Source organism: Mustela nivalis (assembly GCF_964662115.1).
Source record: "Mustela nivalis genome assembly, chromosome: 15".
In the NCBI taxonomy this organism is placed as follows: Eukaryota; Metazoa; Chordata; class Mammalia; order Carnivora; family Mustelidae; genus Mustela; species Mustela nivalis.
The window spans coordinates 59,006,228-59,027,886 of NC_139034.1; the positions used below are offsets into that span (position 1 = coordinate 59,006,228).

Consider the following 21,659-nt stretch of genomic DNA (forward strand, 5'->3'; position numbering starts at 1 on the left):
TTGGTCACCGAAAGTATTCTTCATCTTTTTTTTTTTTTTTTTTTGACAGAGATCACAGTAGGCAGAGAGGCAAGCAGAGAGTGAGGGGGAAACAGTCTCCCCACTGAGCAGAAAGCCTGACGCGGGGCTTGATCCCAGGACCCTGAGATCCTGACCTGAGCTGAAGGCAGAGGCTTTAACCCACTGAGCCACCCAGGCGTCCCAATATTCTTCATCTTACTAAAAGGCAAAGTAAGTAAATATGTGAATGTTTTCCTCTGTATCTTCCTACCAGCAACATTCAGGCAAAATAAGCTAATAAGTATTTCAAAAGGTTCTCGCAGACAGTGTCCACACTGACAGCATGGAGAAGTAAAGAAGCATACAGACTCTTGGCTCCTTGAGCTTTGGTCTCCTCATCTGCAAAATACCAGCAGCCATGGGACCAGGATGGGCAATGAGATTGTGTTGAACGTAGATAAAGCTCTTAGCTCAGTTCCTGGCACAACATACACACTCAAGAAAGATGGTTATTTGGATTATTAAGTTTGGGGCTTTTGTATCATTGAGATTTTATATTTCAGAAACATTTACTAAATTATTCCATTTTGTACATTTTGGGCTTGAAATAGCAGTTTTGTTGGTATTGCTTGATTATTCTCGTGCAGCTCGTCAGAATTTACTGACTCGTGCAAATTATTTTCTCTTACTGTGTTTGGATGCTCATCTGGTTGTTCATCTTTGACTTTCAATACCCAAAACTCTTCACTGAAACTTAGGAAACATAACAAGAATCTCGATAATCTTTTTCTTCCCACTTTTTAGAAAGCAAAGCTGACATACTTTATCTTGTCTATCTTTATTTTTTTCCAAAATGTAAGAATAACTGTAAAAATAGCACTTTTTTTCTATCTCCTACCATCAGTGACCCAGAACTAACAGTCTGTATTTCTAACTGACTGATTTTCGAAGTATTCAAACTCTAAGTAACCTTTAAACTGAGTGTGTATGTTATACCATCCATTGTTTTACTGAAAGAGAAGGAGTTAAAAAAGCTCATTTTTCCCCTCTGGCATTAGGCTGCATTGAGCGTACGAGTATTAATAATCTTTTAAAATTGCTAACAATTTGAAGACATTACCTTCTCTCTGTAAGAAGGACACAGTGCTGAATCATCTGGAGTGAGTTGTAATAGATTTGCCCTCAGTCACCCATAAATTCTTATTTGGTCTCCTTTGTGGCCACAATATAGTATAATGTCCTTTGGCTATTGATATCCAATAAGGTTTTTCTTGTTTGACATTAAAAGTCCTAAATGGAATCAAAACACATGATCTAAACTAATACTTCTCATGATTAAAGGTGCACCCAAATCACATGCTGAGAAACTTACTGAACAGATTCTGATTTGATAGGTCCAGGCTGGGCCTAGAATTCTGCATTTCCAGCAACCAGCAGATGCTGGTGTCTAGAACACACTGCAGCAGCACTGGTGTAAGCCTATGGTTCCCAGAACATGGTTATGGCACCAGATGCAGGGACACCACCTGGGAACTTGTCAGAAATGCTCATTTTTGAACCTCCTCCCAGACTTTGTAAAAGAAACTCTAGGGACAAGTCCTCCAGGTGACCCTGATAGACACAGTTTGAGAACCACTCCTCTAAACAAGTAAATCTGCTTGCCTAGATGAACTAAGTGTTGGGTTATTTCCCATGATGAAGAGACCCAAGGCTGTCTTGGGACTCAGACAACCAAGCCAGACAGACTAATGCTTAGTTATGGAAATGAGCATTTAACAGATCCATCCACACTAGTGAGTCGGCTTTGGGGTAACAGACGCTGCCAGGTGCCAGCTGAAACTTTGTCAAGCAGGTATGTCCTCTGCATCCAACGTGCAGGCAGCACTGATGCCCCCAGCCAGCGTCAGGGAAGGGTGACATGAGGTAACACAGCAGCGCTCAGTTGCCCAATGGAGGAAATGGGCAAGTGCTTACAGCAGCTGTTAAGCAGGGACACCAAAAATGTAAGACTAAATTTTTGAAAGAATTTGACATTTCCTCCCATAAAAGCATCAAAGTAGATACCTGGGGGAAACATATCATTCAACTTCTTTACACTCCTTTTACCATTTAGCATGGCTGAGTCTGGAGCCAGACTGCCCGTCTCTAAGTCCTGGCTCTCCCACGTCATGGGGTGACCTCAGGCAAGTCACTCAGCTCTCACCACCACAGCTTCCTCACCTGCATCTCACATTTTGTGAGAATTAAACAGTACATTAATATATATAAAGCTCTTAAAATAGTGCCTAATATTCAGTGTCTCATAAATATTAATTTTTATTACAAGTAGGCATAAAGGGCAGAAGGGCCCTACATTTTTTTTTTTCCAGTGCTAAGGGTCATTAAAGAAATAATTTGTGGCCCAGTGGAGCCTGACACAGTTTAGGAGAAATCAGACAAAAGTCAGAACTGCATGGAGAGAAGAGACAGCATCTGGAGAGATCTGTGGGCCCCAGGGAAAGACTGAGAAAGAGCAGGCCAGAGCTAGAGCAACTGTAGGGCTCTTCACAAAGCCAGGCACATATCTGGAGAGGCAGCAAGCCTTAAATCCCAGAGTGGAAGCTGGGAGACCAGTAAGGGCTGGTTCCACAGGAGAACAGTAACATCATCAGTAAATCTCAGGATCTTAGGCTCTCACCTTGGCTACGAATGGAATCATCTGGGGAGGATTAAAAAAATACTGATGCCTGCATGTCACCCCTAGAGAGTCTGTTTCTGTAGTCTGGGGCCTGACCTGAGGAACAGATTTCTAAAATCTCCCCTACTTGAGTTTTTTTAGGTAGAAAGGGTCAAGAATCTTACACTCAGGTCAGCACTGATCTTAGAAGTTGTAACGGGCTTAACTCTACATAGATGATCAATGAAATGGCTAGAAAAACAGTCCCTGCTGATTATCTCCACCTTGTCTCCTCTTTATGTTATGCTCTGAACTTAGCTCACTCTTTTCTGGCTCCTGGTTGTTCAGAGAGTACCTTTTTACTCTTCAGAAAAATGCTCCCCTTCTTCCAGACTTCTTGTCAAGGACTGAGACATTATCGTACAAGCAAGCTAACGATGTAGCCTACCGCAGTTTCATGGATGGTGGCTGAAGACATGAGACAACTGGGCCAGAGACAAAGAACTTTTGTTCTCACAGAGAATTACTCACAGAAAGAATATCAGTTTTTCTTGCAGGAAGAAAAGCCCCCTTTCCCACAACAACAGAAAAAGGAGACATCTGCACATATAGCAAACTTTATTACATACAGAGAAGAACCCTGAATTCAGGAACCTAAGTCTTTTATAGTAGGCAGTAAGCCTTCCTGCCCTTTCCTCTAAAGAAATAATACTTCTACTTTCAAAGGCTGTTTACTACGCACATTCTTCAAAAGATATTCTGAAATAAAGAGTCAGTGCGTCTGCTGGCAAAATGTGGAGATATGTGTGAGACCCATGCAGAATGGTCTTCCAGCATACTTCACTTTCCTCATCTGAAAAACTGTTATAATGATCTCATTGGAATGAAAAACTTCATGTCTTCTGCTACCCAATTATCATAGTAGTTCTACAAAGCTACAATGTCTGCGATGTACGTGGAGCCCTCCTACATATGAAGCAGTTCACAACTTATGCGAGTGTACTGTGTGGCATTTCATATTTTTAGCTTACTCGCCTACTCTATCCTTGTTGGGCCATATTCAACCTTGCTTTTGGACTTATTTTAGTTTTTTTTTTTTTAAGATTTTATTTTTATTTATTTGACAGAGAGAGATCACAAGTAGGCAGAGAGGCAGGCAGAGAGAGAGAGAGGAGGAAGCAGGCTCCCTGCTGAGCAGAGAGCCTGATGCGGGACTCGATCCCAGGACCCTGAGATCATGACCTGAGCCGAAGGCAGCGGCTTAACCCACTGAGCCCCTTATTTTAGTTTTTAATCATGTCATTCCTAATCATTTTCTTTCTTCCACCCCAACTTTCCACTACTTATTTACCTTAAAATTTTAATACTTTGAAACATGATCAGTCCTATTCATTCTTGGGCCTATTCCTTGTTATTCATGCACTGGAGCAACATGAGGGACCCCCAGGGCAGGGGCACACAGAATACCTCTCCAAATTAAACTAGCAAAATCCACACATGACAACTGGGTTCTGTACAAATGACCCATACTAAAGATGAGATGAAACCACAGATTTCTAAGAGCAACGACAAGGTCTCAGGACCATGAAGATACTTCAGGAAGACATGATATGCCACAAGTAAGCATACACCTTCCCAGTTACAAGAAGTCAAGTGTAATTTCTGAGAACTACACTGAAAACATGAGCAAACAAGAATGTGCTGTCATGTATGGGAGTGTTGCAACAAGAAGAGGAAGATGATCAGTACGGATTCTTGAAGGGGAATAAAGAAAAAGAAGTAAACAGAGACCATCTAGCATAACCTGAAAGGACTGCATCTGGTGAAGACCAACAGAGAAGTAGCCCCTGTGTGGGGGCAGGGACATGTGAATGTCCTGGTGAATATCCTTGAATTCTGCTGCCACTGTTGTGTTCCAGTCCTAGACTCCGCAAGCAGCCTGCCATTCCCGACCTGGCTTCCCAGCCCTGATAAAGACGCTCCACGGTCAAAGTACCTAGCCTTGCAACCCAAAGGTATAAAATGACAGACTGGCATTCTGATCTATGCCTCCACCTTTTAAGAGGGTGAGGCATCCCTCCCCAGTGGAGCTCAGCACTCAGGGCTGGATCCAGTGGGGTCGCACACATGACCTCATGAAGGCACATTCCTAGCAAAGCCCTACTGGGTTGGCCAGTTGGTCTCTTTAAACTCCTCTCATGACTCCATGCCGCCAACTGGTCCCAAGGTCAGATTTCATCCCTCCGCAGGCTGAGCTCCTGAGACGAAACTGGTCCCAGCCTTCCAAAAGTCCACACACGCAGAGGAGCTCCAGAGCCTTTCAGGAAAACCTCTTGCCATCCATCTTTGGACAAGTAGGTAGAATGTTCCTCCTGGAGCTGAAATGCAATTTCTCAACTGTCCAAAAAGTAGAATACGGGAGGGACTTGGAGCTACCATACCCACATAAGGTACACAGTCATGCCTTCCCTCACACATTCATTCACACAGCACCCAGAATGGGGCAGAGACTATTAAAGGTACTGGAGATACAAAGACAAATGATATGGAAGCTACTGGTCCTGAGGGCATTTTGTATTAGGGTTCTGCAGAGAAACAAAACCAATAGAATGTGTGTGTGCTGTGTGTGTGTATGTGTGTGTGTGTTTGACTAGAATGCATGCAAGTAAGATAGAGATTTCAGAGAATCAGTTCATGTGATCACAAAGGCTGGTTAGTATGAAATCTGCAGGGGAGGCTGGCAGGCTGAAGACCCAGAGAAGAGTGGACCAGGAGACTTCAGTCTGAACCGTGGTCTGGAGGCAGAATTCCTTCCCTCTTGGGGGATCTCAGTATTTTCTCCGAAGGACTTCTATTCATTGGATGAGGCCCATTATAGAAAATAACCTGCTTTCCTCAAAGTCTGTTGATTTAAATGTTAATGTACCTTCAAAGCAATATCTATACTGGTATTTGACCCAATCCACAGATACCATAGCCTAGCCAAGTTGACACATTAAAAAAAAAATACAGGCAAAACTTGTTAAAGTTCATCAGACTTACTAAACCCATCATACCTTTATTTATTTTTTTTTTTTTAAGATTTTATTTATTTGACAGAGAGGAGAGGGAGAGAGAGCACACAAGCACGGGGAGGCGCAGGCAGAGGGAGAGGGAGATGCAAGCTCCATACCAGGACCTGGGATCATGACCCCAGAGGAAAGGCACATACTCAACCGACTGAGCCACCCAGGCGCCCCTCATCATTCTGTTATAAAGCTTTTCCACGATGAGATGCTTAAAGTTATCTTAGCCTATTTTTCATTTCATGTAAAAGTGGTCTTAGGAATTGCTCAGATGTTAAATAACCTGTTTTGGGGACCACTATGAGTATAAACCAACTGTCTAAGACTAGACAGCCCAAGGGAAACAGTAATTACCCAGAGAAGCAGAGAGAGATCCAGAGTAGCCAAGACACAGTGATTAATCATAAGCAAAGAAGCTATGGGGCAATTGCCCTGGGCAAGGGCAGGGAGGCAGGCAGTGTATCCCAGCAACTGGGCAGGGGACCAGGAACCAGAGATCTGAATCTGTAAAAATGCAGGGCAGGACCAAATAAGGATCGAGCTGGGGAAAAGTATGATTAACTCCCAATGACCTTCTAGATTCTTCATTTCAAGCTACCAGGAACTCAGGCTGGCACACTTGTCCCCAGACAATGGTGACCAAGGGACTGACAAGGAAGGGAGAAATGAGTGTCCTTGAACACTACCCATGCCCTATTTTACTCCATGGGGTAAAATTGTTCCTAATTTTCTTAGAATTGATTGTTTCTAATTTTCAATCTTCTAGCAAATCTGTGCACTTTTTTTTCACTAGATTCTTACATACATCCATGCTGATTTCCTCAGTATAAATTTTTTGAAGTGGGAGTACTAGATAAAGAAGTGCATATTGTTCTGTGTTTGATGCAGGGCATCTAAGCCCAAGATGCAATCCTAGCTTCGCTGTCAGTGCACTTCCCCAAGGTCTGTGAGAAATCATTTGACCATCTCTCCGTTCCTTCCTTGTTTCTTTCTTCATCCCCTGGTAGGTTAGACAGCTCATCACCGGGAAGCTGAAGTGAGCGTACGTATATGGGAGGTGTTGAAATAGTGGAAACTTTAGCGTCACAACACAGAGAAAGGGAATGGGCTGGAGTGAAAGGTATAAAGGGAGTCACCTAGCTAACTAAGTCCTCCTCTGGTTCGTGCCTGAGAGAGCCTCTGCTTTCGACATGATGCTCAAGGTATTGTCACATTTTACATGGCTTATTTAAATTGGTGTTCTAGCCTACCTCTCCTTTTCTCAATGTCCTTATAGCTTCTTGCTTCTTCATCAAAAATGGCATTTTGGCATTTCTCACGGCCTCTGGGCTATCTAATTACCTGCAACTTTTTTTTCATTGGTGCCTTCCCAGTAAGAGATGTGATTCTGTTGCATAGAATTAGGAAGAAAATGAATCATTACAAGTTCACTGAATTTTAATCTCTCGGTTTTGTCTGTGTCCATCCCGGAATGGCCAGATTGCCTCCTGATGATCTGTTTGCTGTCCTTAGTTCCCTGGAGAAGATGATCTTTTTGTGGCAGGAATTCTAACATCTTGGTTTGGTATTTTAGAAAGCTTAGCACAGTGCCAGACATGTGGCAAGGCCTTGTAAAATATTTATCAAATGGCTGCACATTTTGCCCTAATTTATACACTGATCACAGTATTTTACTAAAAAGTTGTAAATGCCATGAGAAAATCAGGAAGACCAAAAAACATTTTAGAAATAGACAGGCTCGATCCTGCAGACAGCTGAGCAGTTGCATGTTTACGGTCTCACGTGCCCTTCTTCCTTGGGAGAATTTCTGTGGGACACTGGTGCTATGCAGGACTTGTCAGGAGATCTCTAGGGGGCATACCTTTGTAGGTCACTAGCACCCCGGGATCAGGCAAACAGATGCCACAATCCCTTTCCAGGCTTCACGTTGGTGGGCCGATGACACACGCTCCCCATAAGCCTCTCCCAAGCCAAATCAAACCCTGGAGAGATGAATGACTAATCACTAAGTGCCCTCAACTGTGGGAGCTGTGGGGATGGAAAGAAAGCTTGAAAAGAGGTCATTTTGCTTAGAACAAGGGATCCAATCAGTTCTCAAAACTTAAAGTTTCACTTGGTGGATCATGAAACCAATGCTTTTTCTTCCTTCCCTGCCTCTGTCCCTAAATATGTTTATCCACATTCCCAGCAGCAGGACAATCAAAGTTTTGTTATTCTCCATCCTAATTAGAAGCATCCATGCCAACACCCTCTCTCTCCCATCCATCTTCTCTCCTGCTCTCTCCCACCACAGGCTCCCTTCACCTTTCTATCAGAGCTTCAGAGACATACCACATAGCCCATCCTTTTGAAAATGGCACTGGTTCTGAGACTTGGTCATCTGAAGACTGAAAATAGGGGACTAGCTGGTGGCCAGGTTGAGGACTTTCAGCTGGGCACTGGTTCCATCTCTGTACCTCTGCCCACACACCGATCAATCAGGGAACCCCAGACACCCCAGATCCTCTGATTCAAAAACCCCTCGCCCTATATAGCTAATGTTTTAAAATGGGTATCTGATGCTCAGAGAAGGCAAAGGAAGTTGTACAATGATGCAATAATCAGAGCAGAAAAGGGAAACAAGCTGACATTTACTAAGTGGTGCTAAGCGCTAGGCATGTCTGAGACACAATTGAAGAGTGGGTGTTTTTAGCTACACATAATAGATGTTCTCTTGGGAAGACGTGTAGAAAACAAAATCATTGCCTACACATTAAAGAACTTGATATTTAAAGGAACTGCAAAACAGTCTGCTGCAAATAATACTGCAGGTTTTGATGATCTGGTTTGTGGGCGACAGCGGAATGGTCTTCTCCGCTAGGATGGGCATGGGCATTTCACATTCAGCAAGTTCACAGCAAGACCATCATCACTGTCTGGACAGCAGCCCCTCTTCCTGTGCTCCCTCTCTTGGCAGAGGGCACTGCCATATCACTGCCCAGACCCCAGGATTTTGCCTGCCCTTGTCTATCCTCTCAATCCATTTGCTACACAAGGGCCTCCGAATATCTGCAAAACACAGTCTGATGATATCGACCTTTTTAAAGCTAGCACTATGGCTCCCCTTTAAGTCACAGACTCCAGCCTGGTGGAACTTCCGCCACTCAGTCCTACCCTGCAAAGCCCTCCCACCTCTGCCCACTGTGTACAGCTCTGCAGCTGGGCTTTGCCTAAATCACTGCATCTCTCGCACCTCCAAGCCCCAGTCTGTACTGCCACCTCTACCTTTAACATCCATCCTTGTCCTGGGCACCTTCCCCTGCTGACTCCCCTAAGACTTCATAACCAGGCCAGGTATCCACACCTCCAGGTGATCTCTACCAACAAGAATGAACAGGAAGTGGTTCTCAAGTGTATTTTAAATTTTCTAGTGGCCATATTTTAAAAAGTAAGAAGCTGATAAAATGAATTATAATGGTATATTTCACTTACCAATACATCCTAAATACTGTCATCTTCGCATGTAATCAATATTTTACAATTATTTTTGAGATCCTCTATAAATTTTTTTTTTCCTACTAAGTCTTCAAAATTCAGTGTTTATTTTACTCTTGTGACACATTCTAGTTTGGACTAGCCACATTTCCAAATGCTTGATAGCCCAGGTGGAGAGTAGCTACCACATTGGCCACAATAGCACTAGAGCATTTAAGAATCACCTAAAGATCTTAATGAAAACACAGAATCCTGTTCTTTGCTTCCAAAGCTTCTAGTTCACTTGGGGGTGGGGGGGTATTCTCATTCTGGAGATCCAGAGTAGGGACCAGTTCTCATTTTCAGTAAGAACTCTGTGTGTTTCAATGTTTGTTTTCCTCTTCAGGAAACACGGCTTAATAATTACATGCAGCAGTCTGGAGTTAGACCCATAGGAATTTGTGTCCAAAGTCCTCCATTTAAGAGTTGTGTAACTCAGTGACATCAAGTCTGGGTCTCCTCACCTGCAAAGCAAGATGACGCTCATAACACCTACCCAGAAACTTGTGGCACAGTAGATACTGTATTTACAAGAGTCAGCGTGACACCTGGCACGTATCTAATAATGGCAGCTCCTAGATGACCCACCGGCCCCAGCATGCCCACCTTACGGGCAAGATATCCCCCTATCGTCTCCTCACCCTGTGCTTTGCTCTGCCATAGCCCACGCACTCTGTGGCCAACATCTGCATGTTGGTCTGTGTCCTCAACTCAAGGACAGAAACTGGCTATTGCATATTTCCACATCCCTTCGCCTCACACAGAGCAGGGGCTCCGTGCTTATCATTTCTCAGGAACTGAACTTAAGTTGATTAACTAGGTTTCCCCTAGTTAATCCCCTAGTTATATAAAGAGCAAAACTCTTCATATAAAAGTACCTCAAGCTCTTGTATAGCAAGGAATAAGCAAATAACGATTGAGTATAGCACTGTACTAACACTCTTTTTTTAAAAGTCTGTCACAGAAAGCTTTGCCAGAGTGATCCATGGCTTGGCCGTGGGGCACCTGACCGATCATGTTATTCAAAGAAGCAAGAGAATGATTCTGGATACTCTGGGCGTTGGCTTCCTGGGAACCAGTACAGAAGTGTTTCACAAAGCCAGCGAATATAGTAAGGTAAGAAGTTCAGGGGCGGCTGGGTGGCTCAGTGGGTTAAAGCCGCTGCCTTGGGCTCAGGTCATGATCCCAGGATCCTGGGATCAAGCCCCACATTGGGCTCTCTGCTTAGTGGGGAGCCTGCTTCCCCGCACCCCCTACTCCTCTGCCTGCCCCTCTGCCTACCTGTGATCTGTCAAATAAATAAATAAAACCTTAAAAAAAAAAAAAGCCTGCTCATGAGGTATACCCACCAATGTGCCCGGGGATGTGTGTTTATGGCCTATTATTCTACTCTGTTTTGGAGATAGTACTTGGTGTGCGTAGGATTGTTGTATACAATTTTATGCTATATTTATCCGAGTTTTAATATTCATCCGTATTCTTCACTAAGTTACTGTCTGAAGACCAATTTTAGGAAGAGTGTCTACCCTAATAGAATCTACTATTTATTCAGGCAAAGGCTTTAAAAGTCTCTGGAGAAAAAGCTGGTTCAGCACTCTGAGCAGAGTGGGTGTATATGCGGGAGACAGAATACCCACTCTCCAAAGGATGTGCTTGGTACGGACAACTGGTCCACCTTCCCTCCTGTTTAACCTCAAGGCATAAATAAGAATAAATTCAGACTGCATCCCCAGGCACACCTGTGGATCTCAGACTGGGACAGAGAAACAACATCTCCTCTCCTTTCCATGGAGAAAGTTGTGTTCTTCTACAAGGAAGAGAGGAATCCAGTGGTTAAGGCTACGATCCACAACGAAGTGTTCATATAAGGACTATTCAAGTAATGCCTCCAAATATGAGGAACGGCTCTTGAAGTAGCAACTTGGCATGCTGTGTTTCCACTCTGTATGGCTCACTGATATTCTTTCGTTTCAGATCTACAGTTCCAATGTGTCCAGCAGTGTTTGGGGTCGACCAGAGTTAAGACTCCCGCCGCCATATGCTGCTTTTGTGAATGGTGTGGCTGTAAGGAGGTTTACAAATCTTTTCAACTGTTAAGCAATAACAATTTCAGAGCCAGGAAGTATCTCAGAAATCTTTCAGTTTCCATATTTCATGGATGAGCCACTGAAGTTCAGGGAGATGAAGTGGTTTGTCCTCTTTTCTATGTACTTACTTTACTTTTCGTGTTTGACAGTGAATTGATGCTTTTCAAACAAATTGTGAAGTATGGGAAATAAGATGGAGGATTTAGATAAAAACAGTGTAAGCTATCTAAATCTGGAATATATATAGCAAAAAATATAAAACCTGATATCCAAACTCAGTTCCTTGTGTTGTGACCAGTACCAGTTTCTCTTCAATAACCAGCTTTTCATCCATCCTCTCAGTCACCAGATAATTATTGAGAAAGAAACAATGACCACATGCAGTCGATATTTTCTGAAGCAAAAATCAGCACTTTTCATCTGATAATTTTTTCGCTTTGTGTATCAGTGGCAGTCTGTATCTATATACAAGATAGATAGATATGAATGTGTTAGATATGAATGTGTTGGGATTTCTGAGATATTCTTATGGTTTGTGGGACAGTAACTCAGAATATTAAAAGTTAAACCCAATAGCACATCCAGCAGTGTCCAGTGTCCAGACCAACCATATCCCATAGATATGGAATTCTATTTTTTAAAAGATCTTATTTATTTATTTATTTGAGTGAAAGAGAGAGAAAGAGCATGAGCCAGGAGGAGAGGAAGAGAGAGAGGGAGAAGCAGACTCCCTGCTGAACAGAGAATCTAACATGGGGCTCCATCCCAGGACCCTGAGATCATGACCTGAGCCAAAGGCAGACGCTTAACTGACCAAGCCACCCAGGTGCCCCAATATGGAATTTTATTATTTTTTTTAAGATTTTATTTATTTCTTTGACAGAGAGAAACATAGTGAGAGAGGAAACACCAGCAGGGAGAGTGGGAGAAGCAGGCTTCTCCCTGCTGAGCCGAGATTCTGATGTGGGGCTCCATCTCAGGACCCTGGGATCCGAACCTGAGCTGAAAGCAGACTCTTAACGACTGAGTCAACCAGGTGCCCCTGGAATTCTATTTTTAAGGAACTTCTGGTTATTACTATTTCATATAAGGGATAAATAAATGTCTAGAATGAAGAGAAATAAAACCTTGGAGCAGCAAATAATGATTTTAAAACATAGCTTCATAGTTGGGGCACCTGGGTGGCTTAGATTGGTTAAGCATCTGCTTTCGGCTCAGGTCATGATCTCTGGGTCTACAGATCAAGCCCTGAGATGGGCTCCCGGTTCAGTGGGGAGTCTACTTCTTTCCCCTCTTCCTCTCTCCCCTGCTCACGCTAAAAATAGCTATTCTGAGTTCAAGAGTTATTGCAACTTCCCCATAAGTTTGAAATTATTTCATAATAAAAAGGCACAAAAATTTATGATCTGATATGGAATAAATGGCATTAAACTTTTAGTGCAACTTGTTTGAAGGGTGGAGGAGGGAGAAAGGAACAACCACCTACTTTCACAGCCTTATTTTTAAGGGGGATATAGCTCTTCCCAGGTGCTGTGGCAGAGAGCTCTGGCCACCTGGGTAAGATCTGAGCTAAATGATAGGCTTTCTAGTTGCTCCCCAAAGTCCTGTCTGCTCTGGGCAGAGGACAGCATGTCCTGTGCCCAGCCACATGATCAAGAATTACAGCCAGCTTCTAGGTTTTATGTTCAGATCATAGGGTCTAAAAATCTCATATCAAATAAAGTTATTACTAAACTCAACTCTTACTGGTCATTGCATTCAGGGAAATACTTTCTTGGTTTTTGTGTGTCTGTTTACAGATTCACTCAATGGATTTTGACGACACATGGCATCCCGCCACCCACCCTTCTGGAGCTGTCCTTCCTGTCCTCATGGCTTTAATAGAAGCTCTCCCTTCAAGTCAGAAGTTTTCTGGCCTTGATATGCTGCTCGCTTTCAATGTTGGGATTGAAGTACAAGGCCAATTAATGCATTTCTCCAAGGAAGCCAGTGACATACCAAAGAGGTACGGAGAGAATCTGTCCCCTGCAGAGGCACACAAGTTCCCCTTCACCTGTCAATCATTATCTCTGTGGAGCCTTCTGACATAGAGGTTAGCTCAGTTGAAGATAATCACATTAGCGTTGACTGCTAAGTCAATTTTCCCATCACATATCGAACCATATATCCATAAACAAAGGTATGGCTTCAGAAGTACTAATGAAAAGTCTCCTTTGGGTTTAGAGAGTCAAGCAACCATGAGCATAAAATTAATCAGAGCCTCGTGCTCAAGGATGATTCCTGTCATTCTGGTATCCACGGGTACTCTGAACCTTCCTAATCCCATCTCAAAGCAGAATCTACTTTGACATTTGCTAAGGTCCTTCAGACCAAGAACATTCAGAAGATCGTGAAACTGTTCAATTGATTAATCAAAAATGGTCACATGTTGACTGTATCATATAGTTCAATCTTGTATTTCCTTTTTACTTGATCCCACCTGCTAGGAGAGAAGTAGGTTGGAATTCTCAGTGAATTTTCACAGTTTCTACCAGGCTCTCCATTTTTATGGCTACTTGCCATATTTTTATGGCTACCTATGATTTCAGCAAACAACTTTTGCCTTTCTGGCAATAATTATTAAAAATTTACTGCATCAGGCACTATTATAAGTATGTGGATTCATTCAAAACTCACAAAACCCTATGGGGTAGATATCATTATTAGCACCATTTTGTGAGAGAGGAAACAGGCACAGAGAAGTTGAGTGACTTTCCTAGGATCACACAGCTAGTAAGTGGCAGAGTGAAGATTTGAACCCAGGCAGCAGGTCTGCAGGATCTATACTCCCAACTACTATACCGCTGCCTTCTAGTGACTGAGGTCTGTAATCTCCAGCTCTTTGCTCTTTTTCTTTTTTCACTTTTCAGATTCCACCCCCCTTCAGTGGTAGGAACTTTGGGGAGCGCGGCCGCAGCATCCAAGCTTTTACGGCTCAGCATGGCTAAGTGCCAAGAGGCCCTGGCTATTGCTGTCTCTCATGCCGGGGCACCCATGGCAAATGCTGCCACTCAGACCAAGCCTCTTCATATGGGCAATGCTGCCAGGCATGGCATGGAATCGGCTTTTCTAGCGATGCTGGGTCTCCAAGGAAACAAGCAGGTCTTGGATATGCAGACGGGCTTTGGGGCTTTCTATGCCAACTATTCCCCACAAGCTCTTCCAGACCTAGATTCCCACACTTGGCTGCTGGGCCAGCAGGACGTGGCATTCAAGCGGTTCCCTGCACATCTGGCCACGCACTGGGTGGCGGACGCAGCTGCGTCCGTCCGGAAGCACCTCATCACAGACGGAGCCCTGCTTCCCACTGACCATGTTGAGAGAATTGTGCTCAGAATTCCAGATGTCCAGTATGTCAATAGGCCCTTCCCAGACTCAGAGCACGCAGCTCGTCATTCGTTCCAGTATGTGGCCTGCACCACACTGCTCGATGGTGGCATCACCGTCCCCTCATTCCACAAATGCCAGATCGACAGGCCACAGGTGAGAGAGTTGCTCAGGAAGGTGGAGCTGGAGCACCCTCGGGACAACCGGCCCAGCTTCGACACACTGTACTGCGAGATAAGTGTCACTCTCAGGGATGGAGCCACCTTTACAGAGTGCTCGGACACCTTCTACGGCCACTGGAGAAAACCACTGAGCCAGGAAGACCTGCGAGAGAAGTTCAGAGCCAATGCCTCCAGCATGCTGTCCTGTGACACCGTAGAAAGGTTTTTAGAGATCATCGAGAATCTAGAAGACCTAGAAGATTGTTCTGTGCTGACCACTCTGCTGAAAGGACCCTCTCCACCAGAGATGGTTTCAAAATCTATCTAGCATTTAACAATTCCAACATACAATCTCTCCTGAGGCTTATCAACATCTAAGTGACTTTATATTGGGGAGAATTCGGTGATTAGCTTTTAAAGCCAGGGCTTACAGTCGGTCGGCCCAGAATAAGGGAAGCAAGTTGGAGAGAGTCCAGAAACAGAATTGGATTTTTATGGAAGGAGTCTTGTCCTATAAATTTTGCCAGACAGTTCCAATTACCTAAAGCAAAATAATAAACATGTAAGAAACACAGAGAAATTGATTTTATAAGCATTCATAAGGCTGAAATTCAAGTCACCTCTAATTTGCTTATAAAGTTAATCTTTACAGAGGACTTCTTTATGAACTTCACAAACCTCAAGGTGTAGGGGGAATTTGAACCTACATGTAAATTTGCTGACAGTGGAGAAGGCCTCTGGCCTACTGTGCCACCAACAGATTTCTTACACCATGGGTTTTTACAAATCCTCCACAGGGGAGGGGGTGCTACCAGGTTTAGATATAAGGAATTAGTGGACCCAAATCCTGCCCCTACAACTTACTAAATGTGACCCTAGGCATGTTACTGGGTAACCCTCTGCCACAGTTTCCTTATTGATAAAGCAGAAATAAAAAGCAGTGTAAAAAGTAAAAAGAGTTTGGCTCTGGAAGCCATGCTGTTAATCACTGCAATATATTGCCTTTTGTTATAAAAATTTCTCAGGAAAAATACCATGGATGAAGAGTCGGAGATATAATACAGGATGACAGGGGGGAAAAAGTATATATGTGAGTAATTAAAAATACTGATTTTGTAAAATAACAAAAATGTTTTATGGAGTTAAAAATTGCAAATTTAGGGCGCTGGGTGGCTCAATTGGTTGAGTGACTGCCTTCAGCTCAGGTCATGATCCCGGAGCCCCAGGATCAAGGACCACATTGGGCTCCCAGCTCCACAGGGAGTCTGCTTCTCCCTCTGACCTTCTCCCCTCTCATGCTCTCTCTTACTCTCTCTCTCTCAAATAAATAAAATCTTTTAAAAAAAATTGCAACTTTAGCAACAGATATAAGCAAGGAGTTATTACAGTGAATGTATTCTAAATTCCTTGTGTTATTTAAGAGGGCAAAGCTATTGGGGTGCCTGGGTGGCTCAGTGGGTTAAAGCCTCTGCCTTTGGCTCAGGTCATGATCCCAGGGTCCTGGGATCGAGCCCCGCATTGGGCTCTCTGCTCAGTGGAGAGCCTGCTTCCTCCTCTCTCTCTGCCTGCTTCTCTACCTACTTCTGATCTCTGTCTGTCAAATAAATAAATAAAATCTTAAAAAAAAAAAAAAAGAGGGCAAAGCTATTAACTCTAGACTATGATTTGCAAGTATGCATGTTGACATTTCCAGGGTAACCATTATAAGACAGTAGTAAAATGTATCGCTTCCAGGTTAATAGAGGGAGAAATATGGAATTAGGATAAAAAATAATCCAAATGAAGGCAAGAAAGGAGGAGGAAAAGAAATATGTAATAGGTAGAACATACCGACAACACAATATAAAACAACAGGAAAGGAGCGCCTGGGTGGCTCAGTCATTCAGCGCCTGCCTTCAGTTCAGGTCATGATCCCAGGGTCCTGGAATGGAGCCCCACATTGGGCCCTCTGCTCAATGGGGAGCCTGGTTCTCCCCCTCCCACTCCCCCTGGTTGTGTTCCCTCTCTTGCTCACTCTCTGTCAAATAAATAAAATCTTAAAAAAGAAAAAGAAAAATAAAACAGGAAAAAATCTAAATATATAACTACAAAAAGAATAAATAGACTAAATACCCCAGTTAAAAAATACAAAGATTTAAATAAACAAAATCTTAAAAAAAATAAAAAGGTGGGGAGTGCCTGGGTGGCTCGGTTGTTAACTGTCTGCCTTCAGCTCAGATCATGATCCTGGGGTCCTGGGATCAAGCTCTCCCATTCCCCCTGCTTGTGTTCCCTCTCTCACTGTCTCTCTCTCTGTCAAATAAATAATCAAAATCTTAAAAAAATATATAAAGACTATGTATACATTAAATACAATGTTTAATAAATTTATTAGCATCGAATTTACATATCATTAATTCATCTATTTTGAGTGTACAGTTCAATGAGTTTTAGTAAATTTACAGAGTTGAACAATCATTGCCACAATCCAGTTTCGAAGTACTTCTTTTTTTTTTTTTTTAAAGGTTCCATTTATTTATTTGACAGAGAGAGAGAGAGAGAGAGACAGAGATCACAAGCAGGCAGAGAGGCAGGCAGAGGCAGAGAGAGAAGCAGGCTCCCCGCTGAGCAAGGAGCCCGATGCGGGGCTCGATCCCAGGACCCTGATCATGACCTGAGCCAAAGGCAGCGGCTCAACCCACTGAGCCACCCAGGCGCCCCTGGAGTACTTCTTTTTAAGATTTTATTTTTAGTAATCTCTCCACCCAATGTAGGGCCCAAACCCACAGCCGGAGATCAAGAATTGCATGCTCTATCAAATACCTATCTCTACCAAATATCTATCAAAATACCTACAGTACCTCTGTCATGCCAAAAAAAGCAAAAACCAAAAACCAAAATTCTTCCTGCAGGCCTGGAATTAATCCCCATTCCCACCTCCAGTTCTCAGCAACCAATGATCCATTTTCTATCTCTATAGTTGTCCAGACATTTCATATAAATGGAATCATATAGGGGCACCTGGGTGGTTCAGTCAGTTAAGGATCTGCCTTCAGCTCAGGTCATGATCCCAGGGCCCTGGGATCAAGCCCAGTGTCAGGCTCTCTGCTCAGTGGGGAATCTGCTTCTCCCTCTCATTCTCTGCTCTAAAAGAAATAAAATCTTTTTAAGAAATGGAAGCAGATAGTAGGTAGTCTTATGTGTCTGGCATCTTTCACTTAGCATAATGGGTTTTCCCCCCACATATGTATCGGTACTTTATTCCCTTTCATTACTGAGTAGTGTTCTGTTGTATGAATATACATTTATTTACCCATTTAGTAGTTGATGGACAGTGGGCTGCTTCCAGTGGGTCTAGTACAAATTATGCTTCTATGATCATTCATCTGCATGGCTTGGTGTGGTAGCACCTCCATTGTTCAGAGGTAGATACCTAGGAGTTGGAATGCTGGGTCATTTAGTTAGTACATGTTTAACTTTATAAAAAACTTCTCCAGGGGAACCTGGGTGACTCAGTCCCTTAAGTGTCTGCCTTCGGCTCAGGTCATGATCGCAGGGTCCAGGATCAAGTCCCACATCAGGCTTCCTGCTCATTGAGGAGCCTGCTACTCCCTTTCCCTCTGCCTGCCACTCTGCCTACTTGTGCTCTCTCTCTTTCGGTCAAATAAATAAATAAAATACAAAAAACTCATCCAAAGTAGCTCTAACACGTTACATTTCTACCAGTAATATATGAGGGTTCCAGTTTCTCCACACCCTAACCAACCCTTGGAATTGTCAGTCTTTTTTATTTTAGCCTATCTAGTGTATATATAATGGTATCTTGTTTCAGTTTACATTTTCCAAATGACTAATTCTTGCTTTTTTTTTTTTTTAATTTATTTATTTGACAGACAGAGATCACAAGTAGTCAGAGAGGCAGGCAGAGAGAGAAGAGGAAGCAGGCTCCCCGCTGAGCAGAGAGCCCGATGTGGGGCTCGATCCCAGGACCCTGGGATCATGACCCGAGCCGAAGGCAGAGGCTTTAACCCACTGAGCCACCCAGGCGCCCCAAATTCTTGCTTATTTTTGAGAATTATTTTAATTAGTTTGTCTTCTTATCCAGTTGTAGGAATTCTTTATATAACCTGGGTTCAAGTTTTTATCATATATGTTTTATAAATATTTTCCCCCAGTCTGTGGTTTGTCTTTTCAAGTGTTTAGCGGTCTCTTTTAAAGATCAAAAATGTTAAGTTTTGATCAACTCCATTTTACCATTTAAATTTTTTTATTAAAAAATATAGAAAACAAAAATAAAAAATGTTATTGTCCCTGCTTTTGGTGTCATCAAAAGGTTTTTTTTTTTTTTTTTTTTAAATCAAGTTAAATAAGTTATTCAAGACTCATAAGGATGCAAAAAAAGTTTAAAGTAAAAAGATGGGAGAAATATGTATGGAATACTAACCAAAGCAAGCTGGAATAAATAAATGTTAATGTTAGACAAAACATATCTCAAGCAGAAAGCATTACTGGAAACAAAAAAGATGACTATATAATGATAAAAATTTCAAATCAGTAGGTAATTAAAATAATTTTAAATAATACTGAACTACAAGGAGAAATAAATAATGAATCCAATGCCACACAGAGAGAATTTTAACACTAATCTCTTAGTAACTGATCTCTCAAGGAAACCAAAAGTAAGTAAACTACATCAAGATTTAAACACAATATACATGTTTTATGTAAAGGACATATAGAGAATTCTGCACAAAACAACTAGAGATTTCACAATCTTTTAAAAATCTCACAGAACATTTACAAAAAAAAGGACCATCTACTGAGCCATAAAGTGAGTCTTAACAACTTTACAAAGGATTGGACGATATAGATCATTTTCCCTAATCATAATGCAATTAAGTTTAAATTCAACATAAAAAAGATAATTGGAAAAGCTTGAAATGTTTGGAAATAAAAATTCTTTTAAGTAACTTTTGGATCACAGAACAGTCATTAAAAATTATAAAACATTTCGAACCAACCAATAACAAAAATAGCATATATCAAAATTTGTAGGATGTAGCTAAAACAGTACTTAGAAATGTGTAGAATTTTCTATGGCTGGCTCTCTATCACTTGGATTATGCTGTTTGATAAGACATATCATGTAACTGTGATTAATTTGTTTGAACAGTAAATAAAAAGTAAATAAAACAGGAGATCAAAGTGGTGGTTTCTATTATGGCCTTCAGATACAATTTAATTATCCTGTCTTTATGCACTTCAGAAATTTCTAGCGGTAAGATCTAAGGACTAGTAATAATATCCCCAAGATCTAAGGGCTAGTAATAATACCCCCAGTAATAATATCCCTTTGGGCCAGTAAAAACCCCTGCTAAAAACAAGACAACAGGTGTGCCTGGGTGGCTCAGTGGGTTAAAGCTTCTGTCTTCGGCTCAGGTCATGATCCCGGGGTCCTGGGATCGGATCGAACCCCGCATCGGGCTCTCTGCTCAGCGGGGAGCCTGCTTCCTCCCCTCTCTCTGCCTGCCTCTCTGCCTACTTGTGATCTCTCTCTCTCTCTCTCTCTCTGTCAAATAAATAAATAAATCTTTAAAAAACAAACAAACAAAAAAACCCAAGACAACAGACCCAAAATGGAGTCTTAATGCTAAGCACCACACACTAAAATGAGATTTATTTACAGTTTCAGCACTCGCAGAAATGGAATCTTAAACCAATCATTCAGGAATTGCCAGAACAATTAAGTAATATGCCTGACAGACCCCTGCCATCCCCTAAAGGAAAGTCACCTTTAAATAACCAATCTATTTTGTCGAATGTAGCTTCCTTGTTCTTATTCCCTTCTACCTTTAAAAGTTTTTCATTTTCTAAGCTCCTTGGAGCTCCTTTCTATCTGGCTAGGTTAGATGCTATATGATTCAAATAAATTTTTGCCCAAATAAGCTCTTTTTTTAAATGGAATATAATGTTATTTATTTATTTGGGAGACAGCAAGTATGTGAGCAAGTGAGCAGGAGCAGGTAGGGCAGAGGGGGAGAGAGAGAGAGAGAATCTCAAGCAGACTCCATGCTGAGACAGAGCCCTGATGCAGGGCTCAACCTCATGACCCTGAGGTCATGCCCTGAGCCAAAAACCAGGAGTCAGATGCTCAACCTACTGTACCACCCCAGGGCCCCATGAATAAACTCTTAAAAAAATTTAATACAGGGCAGCTGGGTGGCTCAGTCTGTGGAGCATCTGCCTTAAGCTCAGGTCACAATCCCAGGGTCCTGGGATAGAGTCCCATGTCGGCTTCCCTGCTCAGCAGGAGTCCGCTTCTCCTTCTCCCTCTGCCATTTCCCTGGATTGTGTTCACTCTCTCTCTCTGCCAAATAAATAAAATCTTCTTAAAAAAATTTAATGCGCCTCAGTTTATCCATCTTGATGGATGTTTCAGACAAACAACAAAGGTTGGAGAAAATGATCTCTCCTGAGGAGACGACAACATTCAAGGTGATCTTGATATTGGTTATTATGCACACTAAGTGACCTTGACAGAGAACATGAGGGGATATGCATCTGGGGAGGGAACATAAGGGACCTCTGCACTGGCAGCCCTGCACACCATCTCCTGCTCCCCACATACAAAAAAAGCTGAGGTAAGACAGGGAAAGACTTGTTCCCCACATTCCTTTCTAGATGATTCCTTTCCAGGAGGGTCAAAAGTATGGGCATTTTTGAGCCAGAGTGCTGGCAGACAGCTTTGATGAAATGGGAGAGTTAAATCAAGCCCCTTTGTCTCTTGCATCCATGAAGCTGGGGAACAGGACAGCCTGCGAGCCACTCACCC

At 42.6% G+C, this 21,659-nt stretch overlaps 1 protein-coding gene across 3 annotated transcripts; it reads left to right on the top strand.

The window, feature by feature from the left end:
- The first annotated feature begins 28 nt into the window (after nt 1-28).
- ACOD1 (aconitate decarboxylase 1) lies at nt 29-16,482 on the top strand. Of its 3 annotated transcripts, XM_082701395.1 has the most exons (7): nt 29-231; nt 4,906-5,010; nt 6,729-6,923; nt 10,189-10,350; nt 11,209-11,298; nt 13,121-13,326; nt 14,231-16,482. In XM_082701395.1, the coding sequence occupies exons 3-7, from the start codon at nt 6,912-6,914 to the stop codon at nt 15,174-15,176; spliced, it is 1,416 nt and encodes a 471-aa protein (XP_082557521.1). In that variant the 5' UTR covers nt 29-231; nt 4,906-5,010; nt 6,729-6,911; the 3' UTR covers nt 15,177-16,482. The 3 variants fall into 3 exon arrangements, with proteins under 3 accessions (XP_082557521.1, XP_082557522.1, XP_082557523.1); XM_082701397.1 differs by lacking the exons at nt 29-231; nt 4,906-5,010 and having other exon boundaries at nt 6,812-6,923; nt 11,209-11,306; XM_082701396.1 differs by lacking the exons at nt 29-231; nt 4,906-5,010; nt 11,209-11,298 and having other exon boundaries at nt 6,775-6,923.
- Nucleotides 16,483-21,659: the final 5,177 nt, after the last annotated feature.

Bases quoted from the DNA above. Each gene is read 5' to 3' on its own strand.
- ACOD1 (XM_082701395.1), top strand. The intron at 11,299-13,120 runs GTAAGGAGGTTT...GTCTGTTTACAG, and splicing joins CTTTTGTGAATGGTGTGGCT to ATTCACTCAATGGATTTTGA. The intron at 13,327-14,230 runs GTACGGAGAGAA...TTCACTTTTCAG, and splicing joins GCCAGTGACATACCAAAGAG to ATTCCACCCCCCTTCAGTGG.